Source organism: Macadamia integrifolia, chromosome 3, assembly GCF_013358625.1.
Source record: "Macadamia integrifolia cultivar HAES 741 chromosome 3, SCU_Mint_v3, whole genome shotgun sequence".
Taxonomy (NCBI): Eukaryota; Viridiplantae; Streptophyta; class Magnoliopsida; order Proteales; family Proteaceae; genus Macadamia; species Macadamia integrifolia.
In genome coordinates this window covers 24,207,162-24,227,994 of record NC_056559.1, presented here as the reverse complement: position 1 = coordinate 24,227,994, position 20,833 = coordinate 24,207,162, and the positions used below count along the sequence as shown (strand labels likewise).

Genomic DNA, 20,833 nt, shown 5'->3' with positions numbered 1-20,833 from the left:
TTCCCCTTCCCCTTCCCCTTCCCCTTCCCTTTTCTATTCATTGTCTCTTCCGCTTTTTTCTGGTTTGCAGGGAAATTTATATCATATCTACTGTTTGTACATAAACCCATCAATAATATTATACTACATTTTGAAGTATAGCTATGAGACATGAGGATGTTTTACGAGTATTATTGTCATTTTGATGCATCATGTAGTAACTGAAATAATCATTTTATGATTATGGACGTGGTACAAGCGTGTATATGGTTTTTTGGTGCATTTTTTGGGCACAATAGTAAATATCATAATTTTGTAGATCTCTCTCTCTCTCTCTCTCTCTCTCTCTCTCTCTCTCTAACACATAGATAGCTTATTGTATATCTTTTTATGGATGAATAAAAAATCCATCAAGGGAAGAGAGAAGAATATACAAAGGGAAAAGGGGGGAGGGGGGAGGGAGGCTTACATCAAGCCAACAAAGCAAAAAAACAGCAAAATAAAACACAGAAGCAAGCGCGGAGCTAACATTGAAGTAGAAGGCAAGCATAGAGCTAACATTGATGTAGATGGTCTTCCAAATTTGATCATAGGATTGGGAGTTGGATGTCCATTTATGAAGATTTGCTCCATCCAAATATGGTTGATGCTGGCACAAATGACAAGCTTTTCGACGGTGTCATAGATGGAGGAACCAACAATTGTCATTTCAATCTAAATCAATTTTTCTACTAAGGAGGAGGGGGCTCTTTTTGAAGGCCAAGCGACAAAAGACCCTCTTCTAGAGTATAGAAGAGAAGGGACAGGAGAAGAAGAGATGATCAACATCCTTGGTACCATTCCAACAAAGACAACAAGAGGGTGGAACTTGAATGTGCCAATAGATGAGGAAAAACTATTTTGGGAGGTAGTTGGAAATGGCTCGCCAAGCAATAAAACTATGACGCAGGAGCTTTTACATTAGATAGACTTACACTAAGGGACAAGGGGGCCTTTAGATCTGATTAGATCCCAGGCAAAAGAGGAGCTAAATAAACGGAGTGAGAGAGAAGTCATGGTATTTTATCATCTCTACCACGGAGACCCGAAGGGAGGGTTAGCCAGATACAAGAAGAGAGGGGAGGGGGGAGGGGGGAGGGGGGAGGACAAAGCGCCAATGGAAATGATGAAGCAGCTGAGGCGTTCCTGTTCAAAACCAAAGAGTAACCTACTATTGACATGCACCTATGGTTGGGAAGATCCAAGAGCATGGAGTACACCGTGGAAGTCTAGGCCAAATATACTCTATGCCTTTGCCAAATAAAATTTAGAAATCAAAGTTACTTTATTCATTAGCAGGCTGTCTCTTTCCTTTTACCTTTGATAAATATAATCCGTCAAGACTCGAAAGACTTGACTGCAAAGTTTTGCAAGAGCTTTTAAAGGGTCAAACGATGAACAATCTCAAAAAATGAAGAAGAAAAACTGCAACATTACTCCCACACATGACCAAAGGAGCAAACGAAGCCTACAGCAATTGCAGTATCTAACAATTTGCACAATGTAGGGCATCACAATATCCTCATGTATCCGTTCTATGCTTAATTTAAGAACTATAACTATGAAATGCTGACTATAAATCTTTCTTTCCAAATTTCCGGCTAGTGCCACCTGGAATGGTTAACCCCGTACATATATAGGAAATATCCCACCGCTGAGATGTATGCTATCGATTTATTCCTTTATAGATGGGTGAAGTGACAAGCAATGGTTGGCTGTTCTTTTCTAGTTTGGATTAATAACTGGCGTAGGTTCTTGGAAGGAAGGCATAATCAGGAACCATGTTATGAGATCTCTTCATTGTTTTAGCAGTTCTTAGGTTCCCTGAGGTTTTAATACATTTGGAAAAATAATAGTGTGCCTCAGCTGTTGAAACCTAGCCACTCTTGGACACTTGATGGATTTGTTCTTCTATTAATGAAGGTAAAACATGGAAAAAGAAAATGAAAGAAAAGGGTAAGGACTGCATGTCAGATTAAAGAGTAGCAGCTCAAAATGGATTGTTTCTCCAGGTTACATCAAGAGAGGAAAATTGAAGGATTATTATTCATATGGGAGAAGTGCATTATATGGGGAGCTGTAGGGCTAATATGAACAAAAAGAATGCTGATATGATTAATGAGAAGGGTTATATTAATACTTAGATTTACTAGGTTATCCTCCACCTGGAAAAAAACCCCATGGCTAATCATTACTTAAAGGCCACACTAACAGAACAGAATACCAAGGTGTCAGCCAGCACGGCTGGTAGAGAGATTGGCCTGCTGTCACACACCCACACACACAAAATTCAAATTCAACCATGAGTAAAATTTGTAATGGAGACTTTATATTTGATAAGATAAGGATATAACTCCATAATTACAAGAAAAAACTCAGCCTGATCCCAACTTAATGGGGTCGGCCAGAATATGGCTCAGTAATTAAATGACATTAATGTCATCATCCAGACAAGGTGGATGAAACCAACAATTGATCTATTTTCTTGAATTTAAATAAGTAATAAACTTCGAGTTAATTATTTAATGAAAAGCCACAAACACTTTGTTTTTTTCAGGCAACAAACCAATAATTATGATATTGGCCGGAGCTCTCCAGTAGATAATGCAAACTTCCGATGTTGTGACAAGATAGAAGAAGTTTTAACTGCTTGTAATCTTGACATAAAGTCTCCATCACCAGATCCAGTGTGCTGATTAGCTGAATGGAGTACTGTTTGCAGGATTTGAAGAGGGTCACCATGACTGACGATCAAAACAGAGCATCTGCAACATGCCAAGGCAATTATAGTGAACAATATATATATATATATATATATACACACACATGATCTAATTAACAATATTACAAGTGTCCATGTATCAGTGACTTGTAAACTGTGAGGTCACTAAATTTTCTTCTTTTTAATTTTTTTTTTTTTTTTTTTTGGGGGTTGGTGGGGGTGTACGACAACTCTGAGGACACTAGATAGAAAGTGATCCTGCTGGGATCACTGGTACCTGGTCTATCATTTATTTGTGTCCAATGTAGACTGTGATGCAGGGATCATGGGTTAACCAAGGCATCCAATCCCTCAGATAAAGTACAAACAGTTTATCCTTGAATTTTCAACAGACTATGTGATGTAGATTGAAGCATGAACAAGAAAAGGTCCAAAATGGAATTCAGGAAAAAAAAAAAAAAAAAAAAAACTTACTATTCACATGAACAGTGGTGTAGGCCATAGGCATGGAGAAGGAAGTACAAGGAAATATTTGAGATTCTGTGGGCCCCATTGAAGATAGGAAGAGAATTTAGTAACTTACTATTTCCTTAATTTTCTACTTTTGAATTCATGCTTAATTGCTAAGTTGGAGTTTCTATTTAGTAGTTATAAGTTAAATTGTATTTTGTCTTTGTTTCTATTTTTGAGTTAATGAGTTAGGAACTTAGATTGCTAGCTATAAAAATTTGTAAGGGACTTTCTAATTTGTATTGATTCCTTTTTTATGGTAGCAACGATCACTAACTGTGTAATGGACCATTGAGAGTCCTCCCAACAATTTTATGAACGAAAGAAACTTTGCTTTGTGCAAGAAGCTGTTTAAGACAGTGAGGTGAGATGCCTAGGAGCGAGAGAGAAGCTCGATCGACCAATTCTTCTACCTTCTCTTCTCTCCAATCGATACCCCTTTCTCTATTTCATATTCTGAGTTTCTTCCCTGCATAACGGAGATCAACCGAGGGCTACTACTACTGCTGAGATCTCCCATGGGTTTAAAAGAAGAGTGCCCATTCACTGCTGCCACTGTTGCTGACTGGTGAAGCCCACATCAGCCCTTGCGGCTCTGTTTCTCCAAGGGGTTTTGCTGTAACATTGATCTCCTTATATCGACACATCAAGCCACCATCTGTGGCTGGTATTTGGAGGGCTGCATACACAATCAAGACCCTCCCCTAGATGCTGATTTGGTGTACATCAGGAGGCTGAGTTTGTCTATTTCACATTACCTTCTAATTTTCAGACTTACCTGCTGATATCTCAGTATCTAACCGTTAGTTTGGGCTAAGATTTGTAGGGATTCATCCCTTCAATTAGACCTATCTTTGATTAAAAGTTTAGGTCCATTCAGTGCTTGTAGCCATCATTTCTGAAGTTGCTAATTTTCTGGTTGTAACTGTGAATTCTGGGGGTTAAGTCACTTGCAAGTGACTTGGCTCTACATTACTTTGCCATGTATAGTTTGTGATTCTTTTATCCTATCTTACGCATAAACATTGATTGGACCCCAGAAGTATATCCAACATGTGAATAATGGAAGGCTCCAAAAAGGAAAGATTAGGACCCCTCCAAAAGGAAAAGGAAGGAATAAAGAACTTGAACCATGACATAAGGCCATTTTATAGATGACCACAAGATCACTAAACTTATTAAATGCAATTCTTCTCTGTTGGAAATAGGTGCCAAATTTAAAATATTTTTAATCCAAGAATCATGCCTCACGTATCATTAGGGTTATTCATTCTCTCGAACGGAGGGACTTAAGTTACCTGCCCTCCTCCACTGGCTCCTTCTCCACTGCATCTGCTTGGTCTCTCATCCGTTTCCCCTCTACGACTATCCCTTGGCATGAGGTGGTCTGGTTCAAAGGCCATATCCCCCGTCATAGCTTTACCCTTTGGTGATGCCTTACCAACTGCCTCCCCACCCAATCTTTCCTCATTCATCGCCACATCCCTGTCAGCCCTTCTTGCTGTCTCTGCCCCCATGATTCTGAAGATATCCTTCATCTCTTTTTCTCATGTCCCTTCTCCTCCCTTATTTGGAAATCTGTCCTTTCCAAATGCTGGCCTTCTCGAAGATCTATCCTCCCTTTCCATCGGGAATGTATTTCGATTGACGTGGCCTTCTCTGACCCTTCCATCTGTGACATTATGGGCAAGTTGGCTTTTTGCGCTACCATCAACCACCTATGGATGGAAAGAAACATCTGTAGACGGACCCCCAAATCTAGATCTCTAGACCAGATTTGGAAAGCTATCTATTTTGATGTGTCTTCTAAAGCTCATTCCCTTTCCCCCCACCCAGTTTCCTCCTCCTGCCGGAACATCCACATCATCTCCTCTTGGAACCTCTAGGTCGAGCTCATCCAACCCACTTGATGGCTTTTATTGGATTCCCCTCCCCCATATTGTTCCCCCCCTTTTGTTGTTAGGTCTGGCCACTGTTTTGGTCTTGGTTTTGGATTTGTTTTGTTGGGCTTTGTGTAGGCTCTTTGTTGGCTTTTGCCTGCCCCCCTTCTCTCCCTTGTTTTTCTTCTTTCCTTCGTTTTGAATTAATTATTTATTCATCCAAAAAAAAAAAGTTATCTGTTTGTCCACATGCACAGACTCTAAAGGAATACAACACTTGAACAAGTGACCGACAACAGGAACAAACAACTACTCCTCATACAACCCTTGCACGAGACTAACAGTAGAAATCAACTAACAGTAAAAGTCTCTCAGTACTCACTAGGTGATGCAATCCCAGGTTCTGAAACCCAGCTTTGGGATCGCTATGGGCCTACCCAAGTAACGGGAACTCAAAACAATTTGGCCACTGGCAATTCTGTAAATAATTTGAACAGCTCAACACCTTATTAAGGAAGTAACCACGAACAGAATGGGTAATAAACTTAAGGAATAAAGGTTGAATCAGGAAATTTTAGAAAGATAGGAGTAAAGCAGAGACCACTTAAGAGGAGAAGGATTATTTGTAAATCATGGAAAGCTACCCGATAAGTCCCATTTCTTCAACCTTCAACCTTAACCAGAAACGAAAACCCAGCAGATGAGAGTTCCCTTGCAATGGGTAGAACTCTCTCATCTATGGTTCAATTGAGCTAGGATTTAGAGGATAGATTTTCAACCCCCAGTCATATTAAATCCAAACCAAGAAAACCAGAAAGTATTCAACAGGAAATAAATTCCTGAAGCTACATGTAACAGTAATGGCAGATCACTGCTGGGTATCAGACAATATCTCTTGGCTGGAATGGTTTCAGAAGCTAAAAACCTAGGGCTAGGCTAGCCTGGTGGCTGGGGAACTCCCTCCCAACACCTTAGTAAAAAAGGGAAAGAGGTGAAGGAGATTGATGGGGTTCTCGCAACCTTCTAAAACCAGCAAGTACCGCAGATACAGACATAGTCCCTCTCTTCTGTGGTTGCTATTTCTGATGCATTGTCCTCTTTCTCTGTTATGTCTGGACTTTATATTAATCCTCATAACTCTCTTTCCTTTTTTTTTTTTTGGGAGGGGGGGAGGCGGAGGGGGGGGGGAGGGTGGTTCTTGTGCTCATGAGGTGCGCAGCTTAGTGCTGTTTCAGGCATCCTGAGGGTCACCTCCCCGTCACTTATTTGGGTTTGCCTTTGATTTCTTGAAAGCTAGCACTGCTCATCATTGTTCTCCTATCCTTGTTTGGCTTCGTAAGAGACTTCAACTCTAGAAGAGTAAACTTCTTTCTTTTGTTGGTTGCCTTGAGCTTATTAGATCAGTCATGCAAAATTCCTATATTTATTGGTCTGGGGTTTTTGGCATTCTGGCTCCAATCTCTTCTAAGATTGAGTCTCTTATGTCTTCTTTCCTACGGAAAATTCAGGATTGTTCAAATGTTTTTGCACTCCATAAGTTGGGCAAAGGTCTGTCTTCCAAAGAATGAGGGTGGGTTAAGGAGTCCAATATAGCAGGTATTGTCAAGCTTATTTGGAAAATAGTTTCTAAAAGGAAGAGCATTTGGGTTGACTAGGTGTATTCCAAATATCTTAAATTTGATTTCGTCTGGACTGCCTCTTGCCCTACAGATGCTTCTTGGGCCAGGAGAAAATTTCTCAAATACAATAATCTTATATCTGAAAATATCAAGTCCTCCATTGATGATGGCTTCAACACCTTTCTTTGGCTTGATAATCGGCATCATAATGATGTGCTTCTTTCTATACATGGTGATAGAATCAAATACGATGATGGTTCTAATAGACTTGCTAAGGTTTCCTCTATTTTGAGGAATAAAACTTGGATTCCTGGCCCAGGTTATTCCCTCTCTCTCTTTGAGGTTTGGAGTAAGCTTTCAAGTATTCGCTTTAGACATAGAGGTAGTGGTGATTTGGTGTAGTGGGTTGCTAACTCTTCCAATAATTTCACCTCTGCAACTACTTGGAATTAGGTGCATTCTAAAGCTCCTATTGTCCCTTGGTTTAGGACTGTTTGGTTTAGTTCTTCTATCCCTAGGCACTGCTTTACTGTTTGGAGAGCTATTACAAACTCCCTACCCACCCAAGAGTTTTTTATTCACAGAAATTTGTCTATCTCTAATTGTTTCCTTTATTGGAACTCTTTGGAAACTGTGAAGCATCTTTTCTTCTCCTGTACCTTTAGCAAGTCTGTCGAGGGTGGTATTCTTCCAAAATGTTCGCTTGTTCCTAGAGTTATCCTTCCTTTCACAAAGAATGGAGGTGGATTTCAAAATCTTTTAACAGCAAGTCTTCTTGAGATATACTTTTAATGGCAAGCCTTCCTTCCTACATCAACAGTTCTCAGTAGAGAAGTGACTACATCCTCTAGACCCCTGCCTCTTCCAATCTATTTAGCTCCTAAGTGGCTTGGGACTTTGTAAAGGCTCGGGGTTCTTCTACCCTTTGGCAGAAGCTTATTTGGTTCAAGCATCATATTCCTCGTTAAAGCTTCACTGCATGGCGTGCTCTCTCCTACTGCCTCCCAATGTAGTCCTTCCTTACCCTTCGCCGGATTCATGTCTCCCTCTTGTGCTACCTCTATAGGACCAACCCGAAAGACGTAGATCATCTTCTTTGCTTGCCCATCTTCGCCTCTATTTGGAAAGAGGTGTTGGCTAAATGTTGGCCCAAAAGTAGGAGGATCCTTCCATTTCAGAGAGAGATCCGGATGGACATGTCCTTTGCTAGGTCTTCCATTTGCAACACTATGAGCAATATAGCTTTCTATGCCACTACTAACCAGATTTGGATGGAAAGAAACTGTAGGAAATCGATGTCCAACTCCCACCCTATTCGCCAGATTTGGGATTCCATTTTCTTTGATGTCAAACCCAAGATTTCTGGTATCTCTTCTACTTGTATTTCCTCCCCAGGGAATAGTCACATTGTTGTGTCCTGGGGCCTCCCTCCCTTTATTCTTAGGCACCGTTTGATAACGTTGCAAGAAACGCGTTTCTCCATTTTTCTATTATGAGAAACGAAGAAACGACCTCAAAAGTGTTTGATAAATCCATTTTGTTTTGCCTGTTTTTAGGAACAAAAATTGAAATTAATGGTGATTTATGTTTCCAGAAACGTCATTGACGGAACAAGTAGAACTTGTTTTGACGTTTCTGGAAACAAATATGAGCGGAAAAAATAGCCCCTACCCCGAAAAAATACCCCAAATCTTTTGAAAACCTCATAAGAGGAAAAACCCAAACCAACGCAGCAGCAGAGCTCGACCTCCACAACTGCGCGATATTCTCTCCTAAAAACCCCAAAGATCTGCACGTACCAGCGAAGATGACGCTACCTCCCTTCTCCATCTTCGTCTCCAGTTGAGGGTGTGGAAAACTCAAATGGAAGTCCAGCAGTCAACTCTCCATCGCAGTGCTGCGTGTTCTCTGCAAACAAAGAGACTGCAAGGCGAGCTCCTTCGATGCAGTGAATGAATTCCAGAGTTCGTCTCCCTCATTCAAAGCTTCTAATCATATTCTCGTTGCCATTACTGAAACCCCTAGTAAAGAAATTACTTCCGATCATACATTAGGGCTTCGATTTAGATTTTACAAACCCTTACAGCTCTATTTGCTATGATTGTTTTATATTTGATTTGTTGGCTTCAGTTTTTTCCATTCAAGCCACAAATTCCAACTTACTATGGCTTGGAATAAGGACCGAATTTCTTTCCCTCATAGTTAATCTGTGATCTTTCCAAGTCTAAAGTTTCTGGAGAAAGAAGGAGATATGATCCAGCTCATTACAGCTTCCTCCAAAAGAGCAACCTGAGATCAGCTTCTAAGCTTAAAGAAGATTAGAAGAGAGTAATTGTAATTTCCCCTTCCTTGTATCAATAGTGGCTGGAACACAATGAAAATAGAATCAGAATTAAGAGAAAAAATGGTGTTTGAAATTTACACATTATATGTTTGATTAAAGACCTCTCAAACAATCCAGCTACTCTTTGCATTCCATAGTGGGCATGGTATAGATAAGTTTCAATCTGCTTGTGTTGCTCGCTGATGATTATGGATGATTAATGGGTGTTGGTGCCTTATTTGGGCCTCTGTGATGCTGAATTTCAGGGGAAGGTACCTGCCTGTAGGAAACGTTTCCAGAAACAGGGTTTATCAAACACCTTAAATTCGTTTCTGTTCCTAGAAATGAAAATTTATGTTTCTGCCGTTTCTTGACACGGAAACGGCAGAAACGTTATCAAACAGGCCCTTAGGATTCCCTCCCTTGTTTTGTGAGGTTTGGTCCTTCTGACTTTTCCTCTCCCTCCCCCTCTTCATGGGCCTTTATGTATTTTTTTTTCTTCTTTTTTGGTGATGAATTTTTTTATTTACCCAAAAAAAGTTGGCTTTTAGTGCAGTGGTTTACCATATATGGTGGGAGAGAAATAAAAGGAGATAAACTACATCCTCAAGTAAAATTGAGCAAATTTGGAGCGATATTACTTTTGAGATTAAAAACAAAATCCTTCATAACTCTATGGTTAGTCCTGATTCTGTTACAAAGTCATCTGGACTTGGATTGGATCTTCCTCTTGTACCCTCCTAGTTTTGGTGCTTCCCCATTTTTGGTTGATTGTAATTTTTCCCTCCCCTGGCTTTTGTTGTATCCTTATTTATGGTCATTTTGTCCCCCCTGGTATTCTTTGTTGAGGCCTTCGCCTTTGGGTAGCCGCTGAGGCTTCTGTTTTGTTCTCTTTCTTTTTTTCCTTTAAAATATTTCTTTTGTAACAAAAACCCTGTACATTTGAGTGGTCAATGACCATATTTTGACTAGAAACTTCAGGGAAACTCTAATTAAGCACCTCTAAACATATTTAAAACTTTAGATTATAAAAAGACAACCTAAAGTGATAGTTTGGTTTTGACCCTAGATTAGTATTGTAAGTTGCATGTTTTGGTATCTTTCCTCTTATATAACCTATTTTACACACAATTTAGTACTAGAAAACACAACATTCAATAAAAGAAATCAAATCTGTATTAAGAGTGGGGGAAAAAAACCATTTAATAGTACACTATTGTCAAAAGTATCATTCATAGATGTTAATTGCAAGAATGGGGAGAATGCTCGAGTGATTTGACTAATCACACAAGCCCTTTATTTATTATATGCAAAATAGTCATAACAGGAGTACAAGTCAAAACAAATTACTAGTATACCACCCTATCTGGCCGCCCCACTCTAAATAGGGTCGGTGGAGGGGGGAAGTCCCAATGTGCCCCTACGGCACACTTGACCCCTATTCTAACACTCCCCCTCAAGTTGGCGCATATATACCACACATGCGCAACTTGACTAAACAAGAATGAAACGTCTTCCTAACTAAACCCTTAGTAAATACATTAGCTAATTGATCTTCATACTTCACAAAGGGAAAACAAATGAAACTAGCATCCAGCTTCTCTTTGATAAAGTTTCTGTTAATCTCTACATGTTTGGTATGGTCACGCTGTACTGAATTATTGGCAATACTGATAGCAGCCTTGTTATCACAGTAGAGCATCATAGGAAGACGAATAGGCACACCAATATCATCTAAGAGTGTGCGTAGCCACAACTCACAAATCCCTTGTGCCACAGCACAAAAATCTACTTCAGCACAAGATCTAGATACCACATTTTGCTTCTTGGTGCGCCATGTGATAAGATTCCCACCTGCAAAGGTACAATAACCTGAGATAGGCTTTCTATCAGAAGATCCAGCCCAATTAACATCTGTATGAGCTTCAACTTTGAGATGATTATGAGATAAAAGAATCATTTTTCCAATAGCAGACTTCCAAGAACCTCAGGATACGTAGGACTACTTCCATATGGAAGGAGTAGGGATCATGCATAAATTAACTCACCAAACTGACAACTACAACATATCATGCCGAGTATGACAGAGATAGATCAATTTTCCTACCAACCGTTGGTAACACCCTTTGTCTATAGATTCACCCTCTTTTTCCTTGAGTCAAGTACTAGCTTCCACAGGTTTAATAGAAGGACGACAGCCCAATAAACCAGTCTCTGAAAATAGATCAAGGATGTACTTCCTCTGGGATAAAAAGATGCCTTTAGAAGATCAAGAAATTTCAATGCCAAGAAAGTACTTTAGCTTCCCAAGATTCTTTATTTCAAATTTATGACCAAGAAAGTCCTTGAGGGGACCAATTTCAGTATTGTCATTCCCTGTTATCATAATGTCATCCACATAGATAATGAGAATAGTAATTTTATCACCAAACTTTTTTATAAACAATGTGTGGTCAGCAATATTTTGCTTATATCCCACATATCTCATTGCCTTGTGAAATCTCCCGAACCACACTCTAGGTGACTGCTTCAAACCATAGAGAGCACGTTTCAACTTACAGATCTTACCCTGAGTTCCCTTACTGAAGAAACATGGGGAATATCCATATATACTTCCTCATCTAGCACTCCATGAAGGAGCATTCTTTACATCAAGTTGTGCCAAACAGCCTGGGCATCTCACCCACAGCTATCTCAGTTGTTTGTTCATACTTTCTCAGGAGAGATAAGCAAGCAAAGGCTGCAAAATTCTTCATTAATCAATTGTGCCAAACTGTTACAGCGGTTTCTCTTAAATAGAGAGCTAAAACTAACAAATTAGAAACTGGTTCCCAAATTAGAAACTAAACTAGAAAGGAAACTAATACATAATAGTAAATAATCTCTAACTTGCAACTTAAGAAAACTTAAAAGCAACTAATAGGGACTTTCTAGAAATAAAAACAACTTATGTATCTTTGACCAGTCAAAAACATAAGCAAAAAACACACAGTTGTACTTGGAGATCGCAGGCCATAAGAAGAGCTTCTGGACAGCTATAAAACAGGCTGGTTCGATGGCAACTGAGAAGGCTTCTAGAAGTCCAAAAACTGAAAACAAATATACAATAAAAAGGGGCATCCTTTGCTGGTCGATGGGCTGCTGATGTGGCCAACAAAGGCTCCAAGAATATGGGGGCCAGCTAGGCTCGAATCGGCCCAAGGCTGGCTGGTCTTCTTCTTTCTCCTTCGACACTGAAGCCTATGATGTGGATCTACATCAAAATCCACTTGAATGGGATAGAGTTAACCAAGGAAAGCTTAAAAATCCTTTTTTTTTTTTTTTAATTATAACTTGGGTTGTCTGTTGAACTAATGGGAGATACAGAGGAGTAGGAGTGAATTTTCCTAGATAGAATGGAATGGAGGAAGGATTCCTATAGTTGGTCCCAAGTCCAAAGAAGGTCACGCTGAGTTATCCTATAAGTTCTCATCAATATTAAACTCCAGCAAACTCAACTCAACAAAGCATTTTCCCAACTAAATGGGGTCTGCTACCCGGATCCTGTTTTTCAATTCAACCCTATTGACAGTCAGGTTAGTTGTCAAGCCTAAGTGCATCAGTCTTAAAGAAAGAGAAAATTTTGAGCTTCTTCAGTAACGAATTCCTAAACAGTTTCATTACCCATGAAACTCTGCCTCCATGGTTGCTATAGCAGTTGCAAGTCTGGAAACTACATCTGCAACGCTTTCTCCACCTTCTTCCGGCTGCATGAATGGATTCTTCGCATCAAGATCCCATATCTCTGGATACTGTTGATAGAAAAAAAAAAAAAAGAAACATGATCAAGATTCAATTCAAAGCCTAAAGTTGTAAAGGATCTAACATGAAGTTGTAAACAAGAAGTTCTTCCACATAAGATGGATGCATTTGGAGCATTTAAAAAATGGAAGATACAGAACCAAGTAAGCAGATGTTGTCTTGATCATTGGCTAATTTTCTTCTCTGGATGATTGAGATTATAAAATTGGGTGAGGTACTAACTTAAATCGTATGAGCTGGGTGATCATTTGGATGGTGAATCCTAAGGATGTGTATCGCATGTATTCTGTGGCATTTAGTGGTTGTAGTATGAAGGCTGTCACCTAATTTCATTTTTTTTTCTAGAAATCAACAGTAGAAGCATTTGAACAAATTTTGGTACTTACTCTATCATGTGACTGAAGTTCAAAAGACGGACCAAAGAATCGTTCTCGGAGTTCTTCCACCACCTATTAAACAAGATCCATTTGATTGTCAAAAAATAAGGGAGGGAGAAATTACTGAATTCAAAGAGACAAACTGTACTGCACTGCACTGCACTTTCCAGGAACCCTCATGAACAAGATCTACTTGAAACAGGGTTAGGACCTATTACTTGTGGATATGGCCATATATTTGCCCATAAAATGGGGTCTAAGAAACAGAAATGATTTAAAGCCGGTCCCATGTTGTGTCTGAACTAATTAAGTGTTTTATGCTTGAGTGTGCCATAAGACATATAAGCTCTTTGTAAGAGTTTAGCAGTAGGGCACACACATCTACTAGCCTTTACACCCTCCAAACAAACACCAGAAAATTTCAAGCATAAAACTTTCAGTTGCCGACTTTTATGTCAAAAAAATAAACGTTCTTACCTTTTCCTTTTTTCTTTTTCTACAATAAAGAAAAACCAGAGCCTTATTAGTTTCTCAACAGAATATAACAGATTGGGGAAGTTGAATTCTTCACTAAATCCACTGGAAGGGGGGTCACAATCCTTCTCATTTTATTCAAATTCAATAGATAAGCTTCTCCGGACAATACTATTTGTTCTGAAGTAAGAATAGCCCACCTTACACTGAGGACCTTCAAATGGAAGATTCAATACCGAAACCACAACCTTAGCAGTATGCCTTGTTCTTGAAAATGGAGAGTAGCAAATCCTAACATTTTCAAGCGGTACCTTATTTTCCTTCAGTTCCTGTAGATAAAATACACTTAAAATATGAATAAATAAATCTAATTATTTAACTGACCCACTAGGAATTTAGAAGAATACCCAAGGCATCCACCAAGAAATAATTTTTTTTAATGCCACCATGGTGTTAAATATGAGGTTAAATAAACCAGACTACTTGCAAAGTGAACTTGTAAAAGGTTGACCCCAATGATGTACCAAAAGGTCTATAGAAATTAGAACATGAATGAAGCACTCTCAAAGTCGGTTTGCATAATTTAGAAAAGGACAATGAAATACCAGTCTCCGATACTATTATTATTCAAGGTCATAAAACAATTTGGCATGAACCACAAACAAGACTGAAGGATATGATCTCGTTCTAATTTGCTAAGGCCAATGCCAGTACACTATATAGTTGTTGCAAAACTTGTACCATTCACAACAGCTCATTGTTAGAGTGCCCTTTCTAAAACCAGGATAATTTACACAAGTGAGATGTTAAATCTTGTAGTTTATTGTGCACATGGTAAAATCTTTCTTGATCACATCTATCAGTAACACACCCACCTGACTGACCAACACGGAAAAGAAAAATGAGGAAACAGATAGGAAAACCTAAAAAAAAAACAATGTACGCATTATAAAATAGAAAATAAAAAACGTCTGGAATCAGTTGGCTATGACAAGCTGATATGGTCTTAGCCTCCTAAACGAGCTCTCTCCATTGGATGAATTGGTGGCCTGACATCCCCCCCAAAAAAAAACAACTCAGACTAATATGAGTGGCATATTTGATTCAGAACCAAAGAAATGTTGCATAGCCTCCTCCATATAGATGAGAATACCCTTGTTGGAGATGTCACAGTCAGGTGGTCCAAAGGAATTTGTTATGAGACCTCTGAATTTCTTTCTTCCCTTTACAGTTTGCATGTCAACAACTAATTTTAGCAAATTATGATTCCTGTTTCCTTAGAATAATTAAGGCAGAAAAATATGGAATTTCTTGCATGCCATCATTTGTAATATTTTTTTTAGGTGAATGAAAATATATTAAAGAAAATAAAAAAGGAAATACAAAGCAAGTCATAGGCTATTCCAAGGCCAAGGGCCAAACAAATGAAGAACCAAGGGGAGGGGACAAAACAACCATCAAGGGGTACAAGAAAACTAGGCGTAGGGGCAAATTGCATGCCAAGAAAAGAACGGAACACTAAAAAAGGGGGAGGGGAGAAACAAAAGAGAAGAGGTTTCATCAAAATTATGGGGAGACAAGCGGAAAATCCCAAGCCACATCAAGGTGCCTAATAAATTACTTGTAATATTACTGTTTAATCCATAATAAATTTTAGGGGAAGGTGGGAGCAGTTTTGATATTGCCAATGCATGTATTACTTGAAAGGGAGGGAATCGCTGCATGGCCCCTGCACCAGCATGGGGCCAATGTGTGTGCGCGCTGCAGGGGTGATCCAACAGAGGTGGGATTTTTATTTAATGGGGGTGTTCATTTCACCCTTCTCTGTCTGGGCGCAGGCACCACACAGCCTGGCAGCTTTCTTTTTCCCTACTAAAAATAGTGTTCTCCACTATATTATTTAAAATGCTGCCAAATGCATGGGCTACCTTTGCTATTGACCCCCAAAGAGTCCAACATTCTGTTCCTGTGTAAGATTCTGAAATCTACCTTCCTCAATTCAACATAGATCAATTATATCATGTATATTTACAACTATATTTTGTCCTTCACCTCCTATATACTTTGGCTTTTGCGTATTCTATGCTGCATTTGGCTATGGGTACTGTGGTGGTCATAAATAGAAACACCATTAAAGAACAGAAGTAAATACCTTCAGGAATGATTCTCCTGCCAATTGTGCTTGAGTAACTCCTTCAGAAGCTAACCGAAATTCTGAAAGTGTGCCATTTTCCTGTTTATGTTGTAGGCCACTTTGTTAATATAAGAACTATAATATTGGTAGTGATAAAGTTTTTAAGACAATCTGAAAAGGTAAATTAACCATTTGGAACAAGATAAAGATACTGGGAAATGAAAGAAAAACCCAAAAACTCAAAGATATTCTCACAAATGAGTCCCGAGACACATACTTTTTCCCTCGAGGACAAAATAGATGGAAAATTTCATTAAAAATTGAAAAGGACAACATTAAAGTCAAAGACATTCTCACAAATGAGTCTGAAATGCATACTTTTACCCTCAGGGACAACATAGATAAAAAAATTCTGTAAGAGTTGAAGAAGAAGAGGACTTTAAATATAAATGTGAATGCTGAACCAATAAGAAGTACATAGGCTGTTTATGCCTGACTTTGTGATAAACTGAACTAAAACTATAAGGAAACTTAATTAATTCATAAGCCAACAAACAAGAGCCAGGGAAAACTATAATCCACCGCTCGATTCAGACAATAAAAATTAAAACAATGAGACAACTGATGGTCAATTCTATTTGCTACTGACAACACATTTCACAAGCCCCTTCCCTCAACTCCTGTTTCCTTGATCCCACTTAAAAGAACAACCATAGTTTTTAAGGCGCTGATGCGGTCTAGAGATGGTAAGGCAGTGCTCCGCCTTATGTGAAGTGGCACCTTATAGGTTTTTTTTTTTTTTAAACACATTTTAAATACTTGATGAAGATTCCAAATATAGATTTTTTATTTAAAAAAATAGGTGTATGGTTTTGTTAACACTTGAGATGTATGGGATCAGCTTTACTCCACCAAAAATAACCAAAACAAACAAAACAAAAACACGATTCATAAACAGGGTTTGGATTTTGTCAAGGGTTTTAAGAAAGGGCTTTGAGAAGGAATCAAGGAACAAGGAAAAACCATTGATCCAAGCGACCATTTTGCTCCGGCAGCGGTGAGCTTCATTCTTCTTTTACAGGATTAGAAATATAGTGGATGACCTTAGGGCTTAGGCACTCATTTTGGCATCATAGAGGTAAGTATAATAAATACTTGTATTTTTTATGTCTTCTTTTCTTTATATTTATAATTTTGTTTCATAATTATGTATTTATATTTTATGTTAATATGATTGATGATTGATGATTGATGATTGATGATTGATGAACTTAGTTTATTCGCTTTATTTATTTTTTTTCTTAATGAATATCTTACATTGGTATGAATATGAACCTTTAATATTTATTTAACATATGAGTGATAGGATTCAACTAGGATTTGAGCCAAATAGATTGCTTTTATAAAAAAATTACATAGGCACGCTTTAGTTGATAAGGCGACGCTTTATGCCCGCCTTATCGCTAAGGCGCTCCGAAAGACCCTCAAACGCCTCCGTCGCCTTACCGCCTTAAAAACTATGAGAACAACATAAACAGAAACTAGTTCTACGTCTAGAATGCATTCTGAAGCAACAGAATGCTATTTGATACACATTCGACTCTAAAGTCTTAGAATGAGCTCAAGTATGAAGGTCATTGTGGAACGTGATAACAATCCATCCGTGTTCTTGTTTTCCACAACCTTCATGTTGTTGATACTAAACTTAGAGGTAGCAACAACAGGAGACTTCAAGATAAAGAGACAAAATTGCTTGGAGGAAGGCACAGGCGATGTCGTGTGTGAGATGCTCAAGGTTGTGTCGGAGAAAAGGCAGGAACAAAAGCTTATAGAAAGGATTATGGGTTTGGAGGCTGATGTATCGAACTACGAACATAATATAAAGGTGCTGGAGCACAGGTTGAGGAAAGCAGGAATCATTGGAGGGGTCAGAGAAAGAGGCTGAGGTTGGTGTGAGAATCCCATGAAGCTTCAAGTTGTTGATGTATGATGTCTTGTATTCCGTCGCAGTTTAATCCAAGGAGTACTAGTGCAGCACTTAGACAGGTAGGGCGGCGGTCCCGCTAGCCGGTTAGCGGGCCGTGGGGGTTGCAAGGGGGGCAGGAGGCCCCCCTGCATAGCAAGGGGTGTAGGGGGGCGTAGCCCCCCGCTCAAATTTTTTATTTGAGGGCAATTGTGTACTTTCCGGATTAGGGTTTTTTCGTTATATATTTGTAGCGAAGGTTTCTTTCTCTGTAATGCAAGCAATACTGAGAGGTGTGAGGACGAGCGCTGTAACCCTATTCTCCATTGATAGTGAAGCAGGATCTCATTTCATTTCAAAGTTGAAAGAGGAGCGAGCCTGCTGGAGGTGAAGCTCAGAGAGTGGGAATCAAGGAGCCTATCTCTGCTGGAAGAAATCGAGTAATTGAAAGTTGGCATTGCACAGAGAGGAGAAAATAGGGAATCTTTGAACAAAGACCTTGATGCACTGAAATTGAGCTATGATATGATGGTAGCGGAGAGAGATGGACTGAACGCCAAGGTGAAGAGGCTGATGGCAGAGATAACAGCAACTATTGAACTATACAATATTCAGTATTGGAGAAGGCATGGGGAACAGGTTCAAAGGAGAAGTTTCATCTTGGTTCAGGAAGAATGTCGAGCAACAACAATGCACTTCTAGAATCTACCCTCCTATTTCTCTAAATTCAATTCTGGATGTGATGATGATTTCCATCAGTGTTTCTACTTCTATAGCTTTACTCACCGCCTTATCGATGATTTGCAGGCATTTCAAAATGTTTTCACAGTTCGAGCGTGAAGAAAGTATTTTCGCCAGATAAGCATCCAAACAAAGTTCTGAATCTTCTATAGAATGAGTTCTGCAATCTGAGAATGACAATGTACATTCACATTCTGAAGAATTCATATCAAACACAGCCTCAAATTTGGTTAATTTTGCATTTTCCTGAACAACAACAGCTAATTTGAAGTCTTAAACATATGATTACTGTCAAAAGAATAGCTTAGACACTAGGAAGAAACATCCAACCTTGAGGCCCAAGGTTCATGGCTAGATAGAGGAGTATAACTATCAAAATAGAAGGAAATGTCACATATTCGTGAAGATTTCAACGTCCAAAACCAGAATTTTGAAAAACCCAAACGACGATTTGCTATTGAAAAGAGAAATTGTGGTGTGACATGAGAGAGGAAGGGATAGACGAACCATAGAAGCAACGATGAGGCCCTTTTCGTTAGGAATGCTTTTACCATGTCTCAGAATCCAGTATCTGTTGCGAAGGAAAGAGAACGTTGCCATATTCAGAGCCGATTGTCGTTCTCTGAGCGACGCTCTCCGAAATTTAAACGAAGGCTCGGAAACACTGTTATTGTCCAAGGTTTCTTACGTCAGTGAGTTATTTCTCTCAGGCTTCCCCCTTTTTTTTTTTTTTGGGCTAAACAGGCTTATAGATTGTCATAGGGATGTCAACCGGTCGGGCCGGTCGGGCTGGTCCGGTTTTGATCGGGCTTAATTAGGCTTGAAGACTTTCAAAGGCTGCATTGTATCCACCTATATAACTAATCAGGCTTAGTCATTGAGAGCATGGTATGCTTTATATACGGTCGGTCGGTCGGCCTTGGGCTACAATCGGGCTACCTTAATCGGGCTTTAGTTGGGCCTTAACCGGGCTACGAACATGTTTAATGTTAAACGAGCTTTAACTGGCTTTTAAACGGGTCCACTTTAAAATGTGCTCTTATATTCCAATCCACTCATGCAAGGCCAAAAAAATGAAATATAACCATTATTTAAAATGTGAACATATCTTTACTTTTTAGTTTTTATTCTTTAATTTGGGAGTAAAATAGGTATTCTACAATCATTAAAGGGTTGGGTCAAGCCGTGCACAATAGGCAAGTCTCGGTCGAGTGTTATTCGGTCGATCTTGGTTGGGCGCCCGATGGTCCAAGTAGCAAAATCGAGACCGACCATTTGTAAACAGGCCGGGCTTAAGCCCGACACATTTAATAAACGGTCCAGGCCAGGCCGGTCTATAAACGGTCGATCCCAATCGGTTTAGTGGGTGGAGGCTGTGCCCAGACACATGTGTGGGGTGTGGGGTGACTACACCACCCCCACGAAAGGTAATAAGGCCTGCCATGCACTAATGTAGCGACCATATTTCCGGACAAAGAACTCTTCCCTAAAGTAATATCCTTTTGTTTGTTTGATTGTCAAGAGGATATAACTAAATCCCCAACCATCCAAGTATCGCTTCACTTAGACCTTCTTTGAGGAATTGGGCCTTCGATGGGGGAATTATTAGTCTCTCTACTAAACAGGAATCACTATCTAAATTAGGATTTAGGACCCATCTAATTGAAATTGAAATAACTGCATTTGAACTGTTTTAGGGTTCGTGTCAAGTTACAGTCTGAGGAAGGGGTTGGGCACCTCAGTCCATCTGGTAAAAATTAGACTTCTACCTTAGGTCTGATACACAAGTTACTGATTGGGCTGTCTAAGTTTGGAGTAAATACAAGCATTATAATTCACACATGCATTGAAAATAAAAACATGGCCGAAAGTATAAAGAGATGGGTTCAAATACACATACTCGCATCCAGCTACTCTGCATGGCTAGTATATGTAAAGTAAAGCAAAGAGGAATAAGAATGAAAGTAAAGACAAAGCTAGCCTTAGCATTCATCTCATGGAGCATGTTGCAAATGAAATTGAACCTGGGGTTGGGCTCATTATATACAAACAAAACTAATTACGCATGCAACATTCAACAATTGAATTAAGGTAAGATATAACATAGAAATGTATTGAAAAAGAAGTGATAACAACGATAAAATAAGTCAATAGAAAATTGAAATAAAATCGCAACATTCTGATAAAATAAAGTTAGGTAGATTACATATTTGAAACGATTTTGAAAGAGGAATATTTTGCAAAAAAACTTGAAAAATACATTTAGTAGGC

General features: G+C 39.1%; 1 protein-coding gene across 1 annotated transcript; it reads right to left on the bottom strand.

Moving 5' to 3' along the window:
- Window positions 1-2,327: 2,327 nt before the first annotated feature.
- LOC122073128 lies at window positions 2,328-19,278 on the bottom strand. Its single transcript, XM_042637661.1, has 6 exons — window positions 19,070-19,278; window positions 15,877-15,957; window positions 13,925-14,053; window positions 13,260-13,322; window positions 12,736-12,863; window positions 2,328-2,783 (listed from the first exon to the last, which is right to left on the bottom strand). The coding sequence occupies exons 1-6, from the start codon at window positions 19,160-19,162 to the stop codon at window positions 2,591-2,593; spliced, it is 687 nt and encodes a 228-aa protein (XP_042493595.1). The 5' UTR covers window positions 19,163-19,278; the 3' UTR covers window positions 2,328-2,590.
- Window positions 19,279-20,833: the final 1,555 nt, after the last annotated feature.

Bases quoted from the DNA above. Each gene is read 5' to 3' on its own strand.
- LOC122073128 (XM_042637661.1), bottom strand. From the start codon at position 19,162: ATGGCAACGTTCTCTTTCCTTCGCAACAGATACTGGATTCTGAGACAT. The intron at 15,958-19,069 runs GTTCGTCTATCC...CAACATAAACAG, and splicing joins GCCTCATCGTTGCTTCTATG to GAAAATGGCACACTTTCAGA. The intron at 14,054-15,876 runs GTATTTACTTCT...TTTTATCTACAG, and splicing joins CAGGAGAATCATTCCTGAAG to GAACTGAAGGAAAATAAGGT.